Source organism: Hyaena hyaena, unplaced genomic scaffold, assembly GCF_003009895.1.
Source record: "Hyaena hyaena isolate Hyena2069 unplaced genomic scaffold, ASM300989v1 scaffold_58, whole genome shotgun sequence".
NCBI lineage: Eukaryota > Metazoa > Chordata > Mammalia > Carnivora > Hyaenidae > Hyaena > Hyaena hyaena.
Genome location: NW_024080689.1, coordinates 2240248 through 2258608, shown reverse-complemented (window position 1 = coordinate 2258608; position 18361 = coordinate 2240248). Strand labels below are relative to the sequence as shown.

At 51.6% G+C, this 18361-nt stretch overlaps 2 protein-coding genes across 2 annotated transcripts in view; one reads left to right on the top strand and one right to left on the bottom strand.

Annotated features, from left to right (window-relative positions):
• The window catches only part of DHRS7C (dehydrogenase/reductase 7C), a 29982-nt gene extending 20844 nt beyond the window's left edge, over positions 1-9138 (bottom strand). Inside the window, 2 exon segments of the mRNA XM_039231632.1 lie at positions 8723-8943; positions 9089-9138. Of these exon segments, the coding sequence (XP_039087563.1) occupies positions 8723-8943; positions 9089-9138 (271 nt within the window).
• Positions 9139-12719: 3581 nt separating this feature from the next.
• The window catches only part of GLP2R (glucagon like peptide 2 receptor), a 52961-nt gene continuing 47319 nt past the window's right edge, over positions 12720-18361 (top strand). The window contains exon 1 of the mRNA XM_039231642.1: positions 12720-12818. Within this exon, the coding sequence (XP_039087573.1) occupies positions 12720-12818 (99 nt within the window). The remainder of the gene's footprint in view (positions 12819-18361) is intronic.

Here is an 18361-nt window from a genome sequence, read left to right as displayed (position 1 = left end):
GGATCTGAAGCGGGTGCTGTGCCGAAAGCAGAGAGCTCGACTTGGGGCTCGAACTCACAAACTGTGAGATCAAGACCTGAGCTGAAGTTGAATGCTCACCAACTGAGCCACCCAGGCGCCCCGTAATCATTTTTGAACATGAATTAGAGCAGATTCAGAGCTGTCACCGAGTGACCCAGGTGTTTGTATCCCATCGGGCTTTCTGGAGCGTGGAAGGGCTGCGGGTGTGCGTGCCCCCCACTCCCACCCCCGCAGGCTTATTTCTTGTTCTGGAAGGGTGTGCTTTGCCTGGGAGCATCGTCTGCTGTGACAGATGCCGGGATGTCTGCACAATCACCTGCTTGTTCCCTGCAGAGTTCAGGGGGTGGGGGGAGTGGCTCCACGGGATCCTGAGGGTAAGTGCCCAAACGTTAGGACTCAGGCCCACATTAGGGTGCTGCCCCCTCCCCCACCCAGGGTGCATCACTGACTTAATGCAGTCTGGTGCACAGCCCAGAAGGTGCCCCCAGCAGGGCTGGTAGTAGCGAAAACGGGGCCAGGTGGGGCGCAGATCACTGACTCTGCAAAGGAATGGCTTTCCCAGCCCTAAACCAAGTTCAGCGGTCCCCGCGCTAGCCTCGCTTTGAGGATTTAACGAGATAATGGACAGGGAAGCCGCTCTCAGTTACGATCCACTGAAATTTCGCTGAAATAAAACAAGTTGTACCGGGGACTGTTTGTACGTGGCTCTAGCACAAATCGGTTTCTTTCTTTTTTTTTTTTTTTTTTATTATTTTTAATTATTTCTGAGAGAGAGAGAGAGAGAGAGACAGCCTGAGCAGGGGAGGGTCAGAGAGAGAGAGAGGGAGACACAGAATCGGAAACAGGCTCCAGGCTCTGAGCTGTCAGCACAGAGGCTGACGCGGGGCTCGAACCCACGAACCGTGAGATCATGACCTGAGCTGAAGTCGGAGGCCTAACCGACTGAGCCACCCAGGCGCCCCACACAAATCGTTATCAATGACAGCACACTGTAAGCGTCCTCAGGGCCAGGGTCACGTCACCTACCTTCCCTGGAAGTTCTCAGGGACAGAAGTAAGCTCGGGGAGCATCTTCAGATCACAGAGACTCTTCCTCTTTTGTAGGAGAGAAAACTCCAGGTAACTCTCGTACTCAAGAACCTGCGGTGGCTGCCTACTCCTCCAGCACTGAGTCAAGTTCCTCTTCTTCTTCTTTTTTTTTTTTTTTAATTTATTTCTAGGAGAGAGAGAGGGAGAGACAGCGTGAGCAGGGGAGGGTCAGAGAGAGAGGGAGTCACAGACTGAAACAGGCTCCAGGCTCTGAGCTGGCAGTCAGCACAGAGCCCGACGCGGGGCTCGAACCCACGAACCGCGAGATCATGACCTGAGCGAAAGTCGGACGCTCAACCGACTAAGCCACCCGGGGGCCCCTGTCAAGTTCCTCTTCTTTCATGGCCTCGCTTCCTCAACACCCACCCTTCCTCTGGCTTCACCTGCTACGGCATCAGGCTCACGCGGGAAGGACCGTGCGCACGAACAGGTGCGCGCTCGCGGAGGTGCGTGCCGAAATGCCATAGGCCTTCAGGTTTGCCATGTGCTGGTCCTCACGAAACGCCGAGCGCCCTGGGGCCTCGTTGCTTTCCCTGCCTGCCCTGCACCAATGCTGGGCTCTGGGAAGAAGGAGAGCAAAGGCTGGGTTTATGATCCAGCCGTTCGGTTGAGCTGCCCTGATGGGGTTCTTTCTGGAAAACTTGTAACAGACTCCGCCCATAACACGGCCCAAGGGAGGGCATTTACACGGCCGGGGGGTGGGGGGTGAGGATGATGGCACTGGGGACCCGTCTGCCAGTCTATAGCCACACGGCCTCTTCCGCTTTTTAATCCAGTCCACTTGGCATGGATGTACCCATTTCCCTGAAGGTTCTCTGATTTGGGCAGTGGTAGGGTCACAGCAGCAAAAATTTGTCCAAACGTCCCTGATTCTACCAAGGAAGTCGCTGTTGCGTGGGGGACATCTCTACACTCCCACGCTGCTCTCAGAGAGCCCTTTGGAGCTGCGAGCTCTTCTTCACATAAGCCACTGAGTCCTCACCACGGGGCCCCATGAGTGAGGCCAGCAGAGAGCAGCAGGTGGGTGCCACGGGCAGAATGGTGCACGTAAATCCTCAAGGCCTGGCCTCTGTGCCTGGTTCAGCCGTTCAGTAATTGGATGACATTTCCTGCCCACTCTGAACCTCGGTCTCTTCATCTGTGAAATGCGTCTGATAAAAATCCTTCAATGACAAAGTGGTGAAAGTGTTCTGTAAACTGTCTTATGGTTTTGTTAGGGTTTTTTTTTTTTTTTTTTTTTTGAGTGTTTTGTTATCAATAAAAGCAAGTGCAGACAGCCACGTTTTACAGATCTGGAGGCCAGGCACAAAGAGGTTGGTAGAGTCAGGAATCGAAACACTGGAGATCCAGCACCTTTATGCACATCACCCACCTGCTGGCTTTCTCTACAATACACGGAGGACGAATTGTCTATCTTGCCTTCCCTAGAGGGCTGCCCTTCCTCACAGGAATAAAGAGGAGGCCAAGTCAGAGCCAGGGGCAGGGCACAAAAGAAAGTAGAGGCCAGCCAAGGAGATTAGGAGAATTCACAAGAGCTTAGAAGGCTGAGGTCAGCCTGGGCAAAAAGTCAGGTCATCGTGACCCCTTGATTCATCTGAATCCTCAGAAATGGTGTTCTTTTTGCATGAGGCCAGGGGATTAAAAGGAAAAATCTTCATAAATCCCAGGAAGCCAGAGGGGCGGGTGTTAACAGAGCTCAGCGCTAGAGTTTCACCGACGAAGCGGTGCAACACGCCAGCTTGGGAACGAGCTGCTGTCCAGGACCCGACCCTGGGCTCTGGCATCCCTGTCCCTTGTTCTCCACCCCTCCCCCCATGGCATGCCCAGGCCCCTCTGTCCTTGACCTTTTGGGATAGAGCGCCACAGCAGAGAATTGGAAACTGACACATTTTGTTGACTCATTGATTGGGCGCTTTCTCTCAAATCTCCATTTCAGAGGGTGGAATCAGAATGCCTTTAAAGGCGGTGTAGACAGGGGCACCTGGGTGGCTCCATCGGTTGAGCATCTCACCTCGGCTCAGGTCACGATCTCGCGGTCTATGGGTTTGAGCCCCGCGTCGGGCTCTGTGCTGACAGCTCAGAGCATGGAGCCTGCTTTGGCTTCTGTGTCTCCCTCTCTCTGCCCCTCCCCTGCCCGCACTCTGTCTCTGTCTCTCAGTAATAAATAAACATTAAAAACGAAAGTAAAGGCACTTGAAGGAATCCGAATAGGAAGAAGAGAAGGTGGCTTGTGCAGAGGATGTCCTAAAATCACACTCGATACGGGCCTCCTGGAGGGAGCTTTTGCAGGGACAGAGATAAAGCTGATTCCGCAGGAAAAGATCCAGGGAGGCTTCGAGGGACATCAGAGCTGGGGGGGGAGGGGGGAGGGGCGGACTTCCTGATACCCCTTTCCTGGGCTTCCTCAGATCAAGGGGCGCCCTCCCCAAGGTGGAGCCTTATTGTGAGGTGTCCTGAGCTCCCCCTCCTCCTGGACTCTCTCTCTGAGCATTTTGGGTGCCCTCCCATTCACCTCCAGCTGGAATCCTTGTCTTTTTTAAAATGTGTTATTTATTTTTGAAAGAGAGAGAGAGAGTATGTGTGAGTAGGGCAGTAATCCTTTTCTGTCGTATACGACGAATCTCCCAGGCACTTGTGATAAATGAGACTTACTAGCAGATGTTTGTGGGGACTAATCTTCAGCTAGGGCCCCAGGCTATATTCTGCGGCTGATGTGTTTTCTTGGGCCTTGCTCACCCTCTGTCTGTCTCTCTCTCTCTCTCTCTCTCTCTCTCAAAAATAAATAATCATTTTTAAAAATTTTTAAAAAAAAGATCTCTACGAAGAATGTTCCTCCGAACAGGCTCTTTTTCTATGATCAGCCAATTTGGGGAAACACGGGGAAATGTAATAAACAGTGTTCTTTATTGTGGGACTTCTTAGAAGTTTTAATATGTGAATATGCGTTGTTAATTTCCAAGAGGAAAATGTAACAGGCAACATTTTCTAGTTTTTTCTGACAATCGAAACTCTTTTTATTTTACTTTGCAAAGAGCATCTCAAAAGGCATCTCTGGTGGTGGGGCGGGGGGAGGGTGGTAATCTTTGAGAAGACCCAGCAAAGCACTTGTTAAAAAAGTCTCTGGTTTGACATCAAGTATATAAGATGCACATAAATCAGAAAGGGGTCAAGAATGACATTCTTTATTTCTACTCGGCTTTGTCCATGAACACTGAGAACATCAACCCTCCTTAGAATTCAGCCCGTGTTCCTGACAATATAATTAAAAACCTTGTGGTGATGTGACCCACGAGAAGGCTGTGTGTGTGTGTGTGCGCACGCGCGCACACAAAACACTCCCTGGGTTGGTAGAAGTTCAAGGAGCTTCTGGGTCTCTAAAGGAAGAAGCGTGAAAGGTCTTCTCGTGGCCCCATAACTGCTGTCGGCCCCTGGTTTAGGTGGAGAAGGCTCTCTCCTCCCACCTGGGTCAAGGTTTTTATCAGACGCTCAGGGACGGTTGATATCATCTTTCCGTATAGCATTTGTGTGAGTGTATCAGGCACACGCCATATGCAGGTCCACCCTGAAGCCTGGACCTTTGACATCATTTAGGAGCTGAGGCTTCCCACCCTTCCCACAAGCCCAGCACCTGCAGAATCTTTTCTCCAAATTCCCAGGTCACCGGCAAAGCAACTCCCAACTGGCTAATTTCCTAAGTCCTGCCTTCGGTTTTGGGGGCTACTGTGACCCAACCTCCTCCGGTGTTATAAATAGCGCTGCTTCTCATTTTGTCCAGTTAGGTGATTCTTTCTAGGGAGCACTGTCTTGCCCAGTTCCTTGTCCTGGAGTGAGCATGACCTCATGTTGCAGGGGAGGAGAAGTTGCCTCAGGTGACATCGAAAAGCCAAGTGAGTTAAGTTCTTCTGTAACAAGGCTCCCCCTTCCACCCCGCCTGGTGTTCTAATGCAAATATCTGGACTGTTCTGCCTCAGACACTCTATCCTGCCTGGAATATCCTAATCTTCATCTATTAAAATCATAGTCCTGTTTGGAAGCCTGGCACAGTGGCCGCCGCCTTTATGAAGCCTTCGCCATGCCCGGCGCTGTGAATAACCTCTTCTTCCTTTCTATTCCAATATCATATGTGAATCTTTGTGATAATCATGGTCATATTTTCCCCTGTTTTAGTTTCATCTCGATCCCCGCCACTGTGGTCCACTCACCTTTGTATCCCTCCGTTCCCCTCATCCTGTGCTTGACAAGGAAATGGCTTTTAGCAAATTTGTTCTGTGCTGCACTGAATGCTCTTTCCAGAGGGTTTTGCTGCACCCCAGGGCATGCTTCTCTAACTCTGGTGTGTGTCTTAGTCACGAGGAGAGCTTACTAGAGATACAGATAACACCAGATAGAAAAGAGAGCTGAGGGGCATAAAAAAGGCAATGCTATGAGGATGGGAAAAGGAAAGGCAATTAGGAACTCCAGGAAAAGCAAAAGGCTGTACAAATAACTTAATGTAATGATAGCATCTCCTTGATTCTGTGATGAACAATATTCATACAGTCTAAATAATTTTCGATTTATAGAAATTATTGATTTATAGAAAACAGCAATATAAGTATATTAGGAAGATGGCAGGGGCGCCTGGGTGGCTTAGTCGGTTAAGCGTCCGACTTTCGCTTAGGTCATGATCTCGCGGTTCGTGGGTTCGAGCCCCGCGTCGGGCTCTGTGCTGACTGCCAGCTCAGAGCCTGGAGCCTGTTTNGACTCTGCAAAGGAATGGCTTTCCCAGCCCTAAACCAAGTTCAGCGGTCCCCGCGCTAGCCTCGCTTTGAGGATTTAACGAGATAATGGACAGGGAAGCCGCTCTCAGTTACGATCCACTGAAATTTCGCTGAAATAAAACAAGTTGTACCGGGGACTGTTTGTACGTGGCTCTAGCACAAATCGGTTTCTTTCTTTTTTTTTTTTTTTATTATTTTTAATTATTTCTGAGAGAGAGAGAGAGAGAGAGACAGCCTGAGCAGGGGAGGGTCAGAGAGAGAGAGAGGGAGACACAGAATCGGAAACAGGCTCCAGGCTCTGAGCTGTCAGCACAGAGGCTGACGCGGGGCTCGAACCCACGAACCGTGAGATCATGACCTGAGCTGAAGTCGGAGGCCTAACCGACTGAGCCACCCAGGCGCCCCACACAAATCGTTATCAATGACAGCACACTGTAAGCGTCCTCAGGGCCAGGGTCACGTCACCTACCTTCCCTGGAAGTTCTCAGGGACAGAAGTAAGCTCGGGGAGCATCTTCAGATCACAGAGACTCTTCCTCTTTTGTAGGAGAGAAAACTCCAGGTAACTCTCGTACTCAAGAACCTGCGGTGGCTGCCTACTCCTCCAGCACTGAGTCAAGTTCCTCTTCTTCTTTTTTTTTTTTTTTTAATTTATTTCTAGGAGAGAGAGAGAGAGACAGCGTGAGCAGGGGAGGGTCAGAGAGAGAGGGAGTCACAGACTGAAACAGGCTCCAGGCTCTGAGCTGGCAGTCAGCACAGAGCCCGACGCGGGACCCGAACCCATGAACCGCGAGATCATGACCTAAGCGAAAGTCGGACGCTTAACCGACTAAGCCACCCAGGCGCCCCTATTTTTTTTTTTTTTTAAAAGGACTGTAGATATCTAGACCTCATTTAGACCAATCGAATCAGAATCTCCTGCACTGGGCATCTGGACTTGTATTAACTTCCTGGGTGATTGTCATGCCCAGCAAACATTTGATAACTGAAGTGATGCTTATATGCAGCTATGGAAATAGGAAGTAGGCAGACCTCATTTGGGGACTTGGGAGGGGAGTGGAAGTTCCCAAGCAACCTGCTCATGGGTTTGGTGACCATATTTTCCAAACTGAAAATCTGCGACTGCCTTCAGTGCCTTCTAGAATGCAGGATCATGAGCCTCCTGCATCTGTGGGGGTAGAGACAGAAGACTTACAGGAAGAAAGCTGCATCCCCCAGAGGAGAGGGGTGGAAGGCCCTTCCAATAGCTTCAGCTCTAAGTACTGCTGCATCATGTGCACCCCACTTAAAGCAAAGGCCATACGTACTGACGGGGGCACGTGGAAGGGTACGGCTAGGCACCGCCCCTTGGTGGCCCCCACTGGGGCAGGATGGAGGGGGTAAGCAGCATATGAGAGGGTTCCTACTTGGAGCCTTTTACTTAGACCTCAGGAAGACACCACTAATGCTATAAGGCTGGGAAAAGGCAATTAGAAACTCCAAGGAAAACAAAAAGCTGGTTAAGAAATTTAATGTGTTAAGCCTGAGGTCCAGAGAGAAATGGGGGGAGGCCCTCTCCTTTCCACCTTGAGGGGTGTGCTTTCCTAGCAGGAAGGGCAGAGCGTTGTGGCCCCAAGTATGGGCTTGGGTCTGTGCCCAGGCTGTCTGACACTGTGGAGTTCAGCTACCCCTTTCTTAGCTCCTTAGGATATAAAACAAAGCAACTTTTTTTTCTGAAATAGGTGCTCCAAATACCAACTGTCCCTTCCCTCTTGTCTTCCTCCCCCATTTCCCTTACCAACCCACAGAAGTTCAAAAGATATGCAATCGGGGCTGAGTAATCTGGCAAAAGCGGGGTTGAGCCCACCAACCATATGACCTGAAATCCTGAGCCTCAGTTTCCTCATCTGCGAGCTGAGGAAATAATATCTACTTTATAGGGTTATTGCAAGGATTTCCAGAGACAAAGGTCTTGCATGTTTAGGATTCTTATTTCTGGAAGGTGCCCCCCGAGAGGTAGGTTCCCTTCCCGCCAATGATGATAAAAGTCAACTTTCCAAGAGAACCTGCCATTTCTTTTTTTTAAATTTTATTGTTAAGTTTATTTATTTATTTTGAGAGAGACAGAGACAGAGCAAGGAGGCAGACAGAGAGAATCCCAAGAAGGCTCCACATTGCCAGTGTGGACCCTGATGCGGGGCTTGAACCCACAAACTGCAACCTGAGCCGAAAACAAGAGTTGGACACTTAACCGACGGAGCCCTCCAGGGGCCCCCGAGAGCCTGGCATTTCAAGACCCCCTTAAAAGTGCAAGGATGCAGGGGCGCCTGGGTGGCTCCGTCGGTTGGGCATCTGTCTTCGGCTCAGGTCATGATCTCATGGTTCGTGGGTTCGAGCCCCGCGTCGGGCTCTGTGCTGACAGCTCAGAGCCTGGAGCCTGTTTCAGATTCTCTCCCTCTCTCTCTGACCTTCCCCTGCTCACGCTGTCTCTCTCTCTCTCTCTCTCTCTCTCTCTCAGAAATAAATAAAACATTTTTTAAAAAAGCGCAAGGATGCAGTTTAGAGTTAGACAGGGTTTTCCGGGGGATTGGGTGGCCGCTAGCAAACGGTCAATGCGAATGCTTCCAACACCATGTCTCAGGAACTGTTGTGAGGCGAGGGACCCAGCCATTTACTCCTTATAATAACTCTCTCTGACAGGCACCGCTGTCGTTCCTATTTCACAGATGAGAAAACAGAGGCTCGGAAAGGTGAGGAAGCTTGCCCGAGGATGCAGAGGGCGCTCAGCGGCAGAGCTGGGATTCAAACCCAGGCAGCCTGGCTGCCAAGCCCCCTGACCCTGCCGCCCCACCCCTGCACCTGCGGCCACACTCACCTGAGCTGCTGAGGCCTCCTCCACAGGACTGTGAGAGCCCCACATGGAGCCGGTTCTGGATGAACTTGTCATCCCCCGGCTCCCGAAGGTACTGGACGGCCCGGCTCTCATTGTCCCCCCCGCCACGCGGTGTGCCTGCTGCGATGAACACACCGGGGCCTCCCGCGCGTTCCTGGCACAGCGGCTTCGCCACCCGGCGGGTCCCCTCGCACCAGTGGCTGCTGCCCAGGGCGGCGAGGGAGAAGGCCAGGGCGAGGCAGGCGGGGAGGAGGGTGTGCACCTGCTGTCACCCGGCCCCGTCCACGGCTGGAGGAGCTGTGCGGCGTGGGGCTGAGCAGCGGGCCCCTCCCCGCCTCCGCGTGCTACCTGCCGCCCTCAGCCCTCCCATCGGGCACCCTGACGGCCTTCTCTCCCATCCCCGAGGGGCCCCCAGCATGTGGCGTCCATGTGTGCGCCTGTGGCCGAGAAGCCGCTGGAGAAAGAAAGCGCGGAGCCAACGTGTTCCCATCAGCCGCGCTGGCTCCTCAACCCTCCCCAGGGTGTGGGTGTGCAGGGCGGCGCTGGCTCTCTGTTTTTGCCTTTTTAAACTCGGGTGAAAATATGCAGAAAACAAGATTTACCATGGTGACCATTTTTTACTTTCCTAGTGCTGTGCACCCAGCCTCCAGACCCCTTCCTCTCGGCCCCCAGCCAACAGGGATCCCCCATCCCCGTCCCCAGCCCGGGCACCTGCCACTCCACTTCCTGTCTCTGTCTACGAACCGGGCCACCCCGGGGACCTCCCACGGAGGGGAGTCATGCAGTATCGTCTCTTCGTGACCCATTTCTTTCACTCAGCGTAACGTCCACAAGGCTCACCCGTGTCGTAGCAGGAGTCAGCATTTCCTTCCTTTGTTTTTATTTATTTATCTTTTAAGTTTCCTTTTATTGATTTTGAGAGATAGTGAATGGGGCAGGAGAAGAGACAGAAGGAGAGACAGAATCCCAACCAGGCTTCACGCTGTCGGCGCAGAGCCCAACGTGGGGCTCGAACTCACAAACCGTGAGATCATGAGCTGAGCCAAGATTGAGAGTTGGGCGCTCAAGTGACCGAGCCACCTGGGGCCCCATAGGTTTTGCTTTTTTAAAGTCATCTCTTCACCAAACGTGGGGCTCAAACTCACAAACCCAAGATCAAAAGTCACATGCTCGTCCAACTGAGGCCCCCAGGCACCCCCAGAATTTCCTTCCTTTCTAAGGCTCCGTGGCATCCCTTGGTGTGGACAAACCACACTGTGTGCATCTATCAGTGGACACTCAAGTTGCTTCCGCACTTTGGCTTTTACGGAGAGTGTCAGCACTTGATGGAGACCAGGGGCATCCGGGCAGGTGTCCGGGTGAGTCTGGACCCCCCACACCTTGCCTTTGGCATTGATTGGCGTACTCAGGGCTGTGTTCCAGGGATGCGGAATCCCACAGCCCGCACAGCCTGCTCCCTGCCCAGCCCGACAGGGACAGGGACTCCCAAGGACAACATCTGGCTTCAGGGATGGAGAGAGCGAGGTGCGGGCAGCCTGCTGTGGGGCCTCGGGGCTGTGCAGAGGAGGGGTGTGCGGCTGGACCCCGAAGCGTGTGGCACTCAGCACCGTACTGGGGCCTCCAGAGCTGGCAGGCACAGCCCTCGGCACCCTCACACCTGTCCTCGCAGTGGGGACTCTCTGGGAGTGATGACGGGCCAAGGACACTGGTGCGGGAATGGGGGCAGGAAGAATATCACAGAAGATTCCACATGGCCTTGGAAACATACAGGTCATAGATTGTATGTTAGCACCTCCTGAAGACCCCTCACATGTACCCCCAGGTGTAAGAGAGAATCACCCAGTGGGGCGGGTAGGGGAGAAGGGCAGTGCCCTGTGGGTCACTGTCACTCTCTGCCTCCGGCTGGCACGGCCCGAGAGCCCTGCATTTGTGGGCTTGGCTACCCGCGTTTTGGGCAGAGGAGTTACCACGTTTTATCGCTAGGTGGCATCTGTCCAGCAGCGAAGAGCTTGTGCAGGACCGTGACTCCTGTCCCTTCAGGAAAGAAGGATGTTATTTTTAATTAATCTTTTTTTTTTAGTTTATTTATTTATTTTGAGGGGGGGGAGGGGCAGAGAGAGGGAGAGGAGACACAGAATCTGAAGCAGGCTCCAGGCTCCGAGCTGTCGGTGGGGCTCTAACGCACAAACCGTGAGATCACGACCTGAGCCGAAACCAAGAGTCGGACGCCTAACCGACTGAGCCGCCCAGGCGTTACCCAAAAAGGATGTTTTTAAGGATAAGTTCAAAGAGATTAGATAGAATGTTCTTACAAGGCAGGCGTTTCCTTTGCCAGCACGTAGCTTGCATGATACGGAGATTAACGCGTGCTTCCAGAATGGTTTTCCAGCCATAACGGAAGGGGCAGAGCCATCGTCTGGCACTATTCTTCCTCTGTCACTTTATCCTGCTGTCCCAGAGACAGCCACACCGATGCCAGAGGCCGTATTATTGCCGTAGCCCTTGGGGAGCGGGGGGGGGGGGATTGGTCTTTGTTCAATATGAGCATTTTACTTCTAAGGTTTAAAATCTTGGCATGTGAGGATTTTATGATCTCCAAAGATTTTTTTTAATGTTCATTTATTTATTACGAGAGAGTGTCATTATTACAAGAGAGTGAGCAAGTGAGCAAGCAGGGGAGGGGCAGAGAGAGAGAATCCCAAGCAGGCTCCGAGCTGTCAGCTCAGAGCCCGACGTGGGGCTTGAACCCGTGAACCGTGAGATCATGACCTGAGCTGAGGTCATGGGTCGGACGGTCAACCAACTGAGTCACTCAGGCGCCCCAAGATCTGCAAGGATTTCTAACAAGCGATGTTTACTTGTTTTTCCCCAACGGTTCAGAAATCATTCATTCAGAAAAGTTAGCGAAGCTCTGAATGGAGGGAAAAACAAGAATAAACTAAATGAAAACACAATCTTCTTGTCTCTTGCCGACCTGCGTTTCATCCAGTCAGGACCTCTTCCTGGGCCTCCGGGCTGGACGGGGAGGGGTGGGGAGAGAAGGGCTGAGCCGATCGGAGGAACCCGTGAGCGAAAGGAACAAGACCGGGACACCTAAGGGGAGACACAGCACCTGACCTAGTGACCGTGTAGGCGGGTGATTCTGGAATCCAGGCTCCCCCCATTTACTGCTGTGTGGCCTTGGGCAAGCGTCCTAACCTCTCTGGACCTCATGTGCTCTGCGTCAAGCAGCGACCTTTGTTCACACAAGCGGGCAGTCAAGAGCTGGGCTTGACTTCTCCCCACGTCTTTTGCTCCAGTGTAGACGGGACTGAGTCCGGGTTAGGGGCTTTGCTTTAGGACCTGAGTCAGGACCCGCTCGAAGTGTTAGCATAGACAGGGCCTCGGGGAGACCCTCCCCTGGCGGCGGCCGGACAGGCTGATGCCTTAGGAAGAGACATGCCCCCCTCACCAGGAGCCCACGGCCCACCTGCCAGGCCCTCCCCCTCCTGCTGAACGGCAGCTGCAACTGTGCTGACCTTGGACGCTGAGCAGGGGCGTTGAAAGCCGAGCCCACTGACTGCCTGGCTCCCTTCCCCCCAACACACACACACACACACACACACACACACACACACACACACACACAGGCGGCCTCTGCTCAGAAAGTCCCTGGGAGCCCAGCTGCCTTGGGGAAGGTCTGGGAAAAATCTCCCTGCCCTTGTGGTGGGGGCCGGGGCGGGGGCTGAGCAGCCGCTGGGGAGAAACCCTGGAGATTCGGTAGGTGGCTCTAGACCTGTTTAGACGCTTCTCCGCCCCGCGTGCGCCGGGTTTGTGCAAACATCTCTCCCGGCGCGCGCTGTGCAGGGAGGAATGCAGGAGGGGGCCGCCTGCGGTACATCTCGGACCTTTCTAGAAGCGCGCCCGCACTTGTGAAGTCGCGGCAAGGAAGGGGAGGCCGGCACCGAGGGGTCCCCCACCCGGAGTCCACGCGCTGCCCATGGGCACCCCTGTTGCGCGGGGGGCCAGGCCTCTCTCCGCCTCCAGGAAGCCCTCGCCCCTGGTCCTCGCCCTGCTGCTGCTGGTGTGCATCAAGCAAGTAAGAGGCGTTCTGACGGTTATTGTTACAATGATTGCTCGTAGGGCGGCTTTTGTCTCTTTTCCGACGGGAGAAGCAGAGTGAGGCTCTGGTAGGCAGTTTGGAACAGGAAGGCAGGGGTGATGCACCACAGTCCGGTTGTTCAGTGCGATCACTGCTCATCTTTGGGGCATGTTTGCTGCAAATCCTTGTTCTGTGCGCGCTGCTACGCAGCCGAAATCGCGGCGGGTTAAGTGTTCTGAATCCCAGTTTCCCTTTGACATCGTTTATATCGGCATTTCCCAGTGTCAGTGTGAGCTCTGTCAATAACGTGTAAGGGACGCCTGGGGGGCTCAGTCAGTGGGTGTCTGACTTCGGCTCAGGTCATGATCTCACGGTTCGTGGGTTCGAGCCCCGCGACGGCTCTGTGCTGACAGCTCGGAGCCCGGAGCCTGTTTCAGATTCTGCGTCTCCCTCTCTCTCTCTCTCTGCCCTTCCCCTGCTCATGCTGTGTCTCTCTCCCTCCCAAAAATAAACTTAAAAAAAATTTTTTTTAAATAGCATTTAAACTTGTCACATCGGTCCCCTTGTCTGCTTTTACAGTTTTCTCAGGCCTGACTGTTTAGGTTGATGGAGGGTGGGGTTTCTTGTTTTCCTCTTATTTCCTTTCTCCTTTTCCTTCCTTCTCCATATGAAAATATAGAATGTGCAGGGGCGCCTGGGTGGCTTAGTCGGTTAAGCGTCCGACTTTCCGACTTTCGCTTAGGTCATGATCTCGCGGTTTGTGGGTTCGAGCCCCGCGTCGGGCTCTGTGCTGACTGCCAGCTCAGAGCCTGGAGCCTGTTTCAGTCTGTGACTCCATCTCTCTCTGACCCTCCCCTGCTCACGCTGTCTCTCTCTCCTAGAAATAAATAAAAATATTAAAAAAAAAAGAAAATATAGAATGTGCATTGGTTAAAAAAATAAATGTATGAAATCCAAAGAAATATAAACACTGGCTATAAATAAATCACTGTATGCACCCCCCGCAGAAATCACCCTCATGCGCTTTTGGGGGCTTGTACTTTCAGGCATTTTTCTGCCATTTATTCACATATAGTTTGTTTGTTTTTTAACATAGGATCACACTATAAATATTATCCCACAAACTGCTTTCGTCTTAACGAAATACGCTAACAGTGCTCTCTAGCCCCACGTATTAACTCATTTCATGCTCTCAGCAACCCCGAGAGGGAGGCCCTCCTGTTAATCTCACTTGCAGAGGAGAACGCTTTTCTGTGTCAGTAAAGATTGCCCCATGGTGTGATGTTTAAGGGCTTCGAGGTTGTCTTTTCTTAATTTTTTAATGTTTTATTTAGAGAGAGAGAGAACAAGCGAGCAAGCGGGGGAGGGGCAGAGACAGCAGGAGACACGGAATCTGAAACAGACTCCAGGCTCCGAGCTGTCCGCACAGAGCCGGACATGGGGCTTGAACCCACAAACTGTGAGATCATGACCTGAGCCGGAGTTGGACACTTAACCGAGCTGCCCAGGAGCCCCAAGGTTGCCCTATAATGTATGTAACCATTCTCTTGGCGTGGGGTGGGGTAGCTTTCTGGTAGCTTGTTTTTATTCTTATCAAGGAGGGTAGACTTTTGCCCCTTTCTGTTGGAAGTTCCATTTTTATACTGGGCCATGACACAGGAGCCCCAATCAATCCCATTCATCTGAGTAATGCCAGATTTGAAAGTGCCTCACAAAGGCTTCCTTTTTTCCTGCGGCCCGTGGGCAGAGGTCATGCCTGTGAGTGGCCTCTGCCCTCATAACAGGGAGGGCCGTGTCCCTCGCCTTGTGAGTACGCACCTCATCAGGCTTTCTTTGGTGCTAGCTCGGGACCAGACAGGCAGAAAACACCCACCAAATTCTCTGCGTCCGATTCCGCCCAGAAACTGCCTTCAAGCCCTCACGGACCGTGGGTGTGAGCCCAGTGGATGGTTCCGTGGAATTCCTGCCGTGGGCTCAGCCTCTGGGCGGGCCACCAGTGTGCTCCTGAGTGCCGGCAGGCTGTTGGGCGAGTCCGCACAGAACTCACGTTCTTGCCTCCATCTGTACGTTGCGTGTTAAAACTGAATACAGAGCTATCTGGCTTCATTCCCCTTCTACACACGATCACGTGTCGATCATCCACCGCGTGCCGATCACGGCTGTGGCACTCTGCGTTTTACCCTATGTTGTCTCGCTAAAGCCCCACCACGAGCCTCTGACGGAGGTGTTGTTGCTGAACCCATTTTACAGTCGGGGAAATTAAGGTTTGTGGGTGTTAGGTGGTCCCCGGCGATCATGAGGCTTGTGAACATTGGAGCCACCGAGTCAGCCCGTGGTGTTTGAAGTCCTGTGTTCTTAATTCCAGAGCATTCTTTGGAAGCTGCTGACCTGTGGAATATATATGTTACGGCAGCAAAATTTGCAGTGTCTCAGGCTGGCTTATGACGGTGACAGAGCCACACCTCGGCATTTTCGTAATCAGTACTGTCCCCAAGTGAGCAGGGTCTCCCGTCTGCCACCCCCGTCTGTTTCCAGAACCTCTTCCCTCTGTCCTCCAGCGCGTGTCTATCACCCCCCGCCCCACGGTTCTTAGTCTTAAAAACCCATATTTTTCCTCCAGATGTTTACATGACAAGGCTTTGCATAGACTTTCATGATGGATTTTGCTCACAGACGCTCCCCCTGCCTCGGATATAAATGACTGTGACATGTTTTCTGGCAGGAAGTCTTCGTAAAATTCACTTCATGAGAAATTCTCAGGGATAGTTTAGTTTCTTTTTTTTTGTAAATTTTTTTTTAATGTTTTATTTATTTCTAGGAGAGAGAGAGAGAGAGACAGCGTGAGCAGGGGAGGGTCAGAGAGAGAGGGAGTCACAGACTGAAACAGGCTCCAGGCTCTGAGCTGGCTGTCAGCACAGAGCCCGACGCGGGCCTCGAACCCACGAACCGCGAGATCATGACCTAAGCGAAAGTCGGACGCTTAACCGACTAAGCCACCCAGGCGCCCCATCAGGGATAGTTTAGTTTCGAAAGTCAAGCAGGTCTCCCCCCGCCCTAACCCCCACCCCAACTCATTTAAGTCAATTGGGAGTTGCCTTGGCTTCAAAGCACTTGAAACTCTCCATCGAAAGCTCTTTGAGAAGCGAATCTGTGGCTCTTTCGTGCGTTGAGCGTGTACAAAGGTGCATAAATTCAAATTTAATTTAAAAAAAGGACCGTTTGGCAGTACGTTATCAAAACCCTTTAAAAATGTGTATACCCTATGACCCAGAAATTCCAACTGAAAGAATTTCTCCTAAGAAAATAAAGATGTGCTCAGACGTTTAACTGTGAATATTTTCAGTACAGCGTCGTTTATATTAGCAAGCCTCTGAGCCGGTGCAAGTGGTTTGAGGACTTAAAAACTGAATTGTATCACATTTATTCATAGAACATTATGTAGCTGTTAAAATGGTGTTTTAGAAGTGCGGTTCTTGAAGCGCATACATATCAGCCTATATCTTCCGGTGAAAACAAACAAAACAAGATGGTTTCCTTTTTTGGGGAACAATAAAAAGGGAAAGAAAAGGAAGAAAGTAAAAGGAAGCCATGTGCCCAGGCAGAAGAGTCTGGAAGGAGATGGTAATTTCTATATAAGATTATGATTCCACTTTGTCCCCTTTATGCTCTCCTGCAATTTTTGTTTGATTGACAGAGAGGCAGATGCCTTCCTGAACCAAGAATACAATAAAATGTATTTAAAGCCATCAACAGAAGGTCTTTTTTTTTCCCTTTTCCTCTATCCCTTCTCAGCCAAGTTAGTCGCTGGGGCTGGTCGCCTGTGCAAGGGAAAGAAGAATCGAGATCAAGTAGAGTTTTCCAGTTAGAAAGCATCCATTCGTGTTCTCTCCTTCCCTCCTTCTTTTGTTTGAATCAGGCTGTGACTGAACTTGGATTTACGTCTTGTGTTTTTCGTGCCTTCAGGACAAGTATTGGGAAGATAGTCTGAGTTTTTCTAGCTCTCCTACATTGACCAAATTCTGTGTTTGGAGATTTCTTCTCCTTCTTTTTCTTGATTGATTTTATTGTGTTTTCCTCGGCCAGTTCCGGTGAGATCCCTGAGGACATAAACAGCCCTTGATCTAACAAAGGGTCTTCCTTCGGTGGCCTGTGGGATTCTGGAAGCTGACGATTCGGTTATCAACGTATTTGCTGAACTTGTGAAAAGTAGTATAGAGTCCATTATGGTCCCGTTGGGACGTTTATTCTCTTAATGTGTTCATAAACCTCTACCTTGACTCTTCTGCTACAGCTCAAAGACAGAAAATATTAAGAGAGACTGAAAGCTTATTGGAAACTGAAGCCCAGGGATAAATGCCAGTGATTTCCTCTCATTATCATTATCATTATTATTACTACTTATTGGCTAGTCCCATGGTTTCCAAATTATGTGCTGAGGAGCCTCCGGGCACCACCGTGAGCTCACAGGGCTGCTGTAAGACATTCTAATTTTTCCAGGGAAGCCGAGCGATACGTGACATCTGCCAGACCCTGCAAATTACTGGCTCGAGGCGGTTCACGGTTTCAGCATTAGATCACACTCCATTCCCTTTGATGATGTCGTACCTCTACAAACCTGGGAGGTTTTCTGGAGATGCTGTGATGAAAAGCAAGCAGCACCCAGACATCGGTATGGAACAGGTGTGAACATGGCTGTGTCCCACCTGATTCCCAGATTTGGGTGTTTGTCCAACCTCCGGTGGGCACGAAGTTGCTGGGATGCAAATACTTCTCAAAGCTCTTCAGAAAGTTAGGCGTGTGATTCACAGACCCCATCGTGGAATTCCATAATAGCATGCGGGGTGGGCCACGCTGGGCAGAGGAGGGAGAAGGTAGATTGGACTAATTGCTCAGAAGGTGGAAACTGGCTGCCCATTGGGCTCATAGGTGGTTGGGGGTTTTTTGGGGAGGGGTGAGGGTGAGGGTGTTGGTGGTGACACCGGCTGTGTGTGTGTGTGGGGGGGTGTGTGTGTGTAAGTGCCTTTTGGTGGAGCACCTCCCCAGTTTACACTGGGATTCTCCATTCTCTTTACACCTGTTGTTACACTTTCTTACCTCACTCCTTCAGCCCATCTACCTGGCCCAAGACAGCATTTGAGTTTGTTACCTCTTGTGAGAGGACACAAAGCCTCAAAGCCAACTGAACTGATCTTATCCCAGTTCACATATTTAACCCTCCTGTGCTCAGCCCCACCCCCAACTCTGCCCCACACCTATGCTTCTTTCTTTAGCTGGTATTTGGGGGAAACTGAGGGCAATAAAGCCTGCCCTGTGCTAGGGGCTTCTATTCAGAGATGAAAAGACATATGTCAGGCCTCAAGTAATCTATGGGGTAATGAAGGGGGTGGACGGTTGAACCCCCAATGGACAGTACAACGTGATGGGCCATAGGACTTGGTTATGTGTGGGGTCGCTGGGGAGAAGGGTCACTAGCTCAAGATGTCAGGGACAGAGGTGGTCAAGCATGACCAGGGGTCATTAGTCTTGAGTGAACAGAGGTG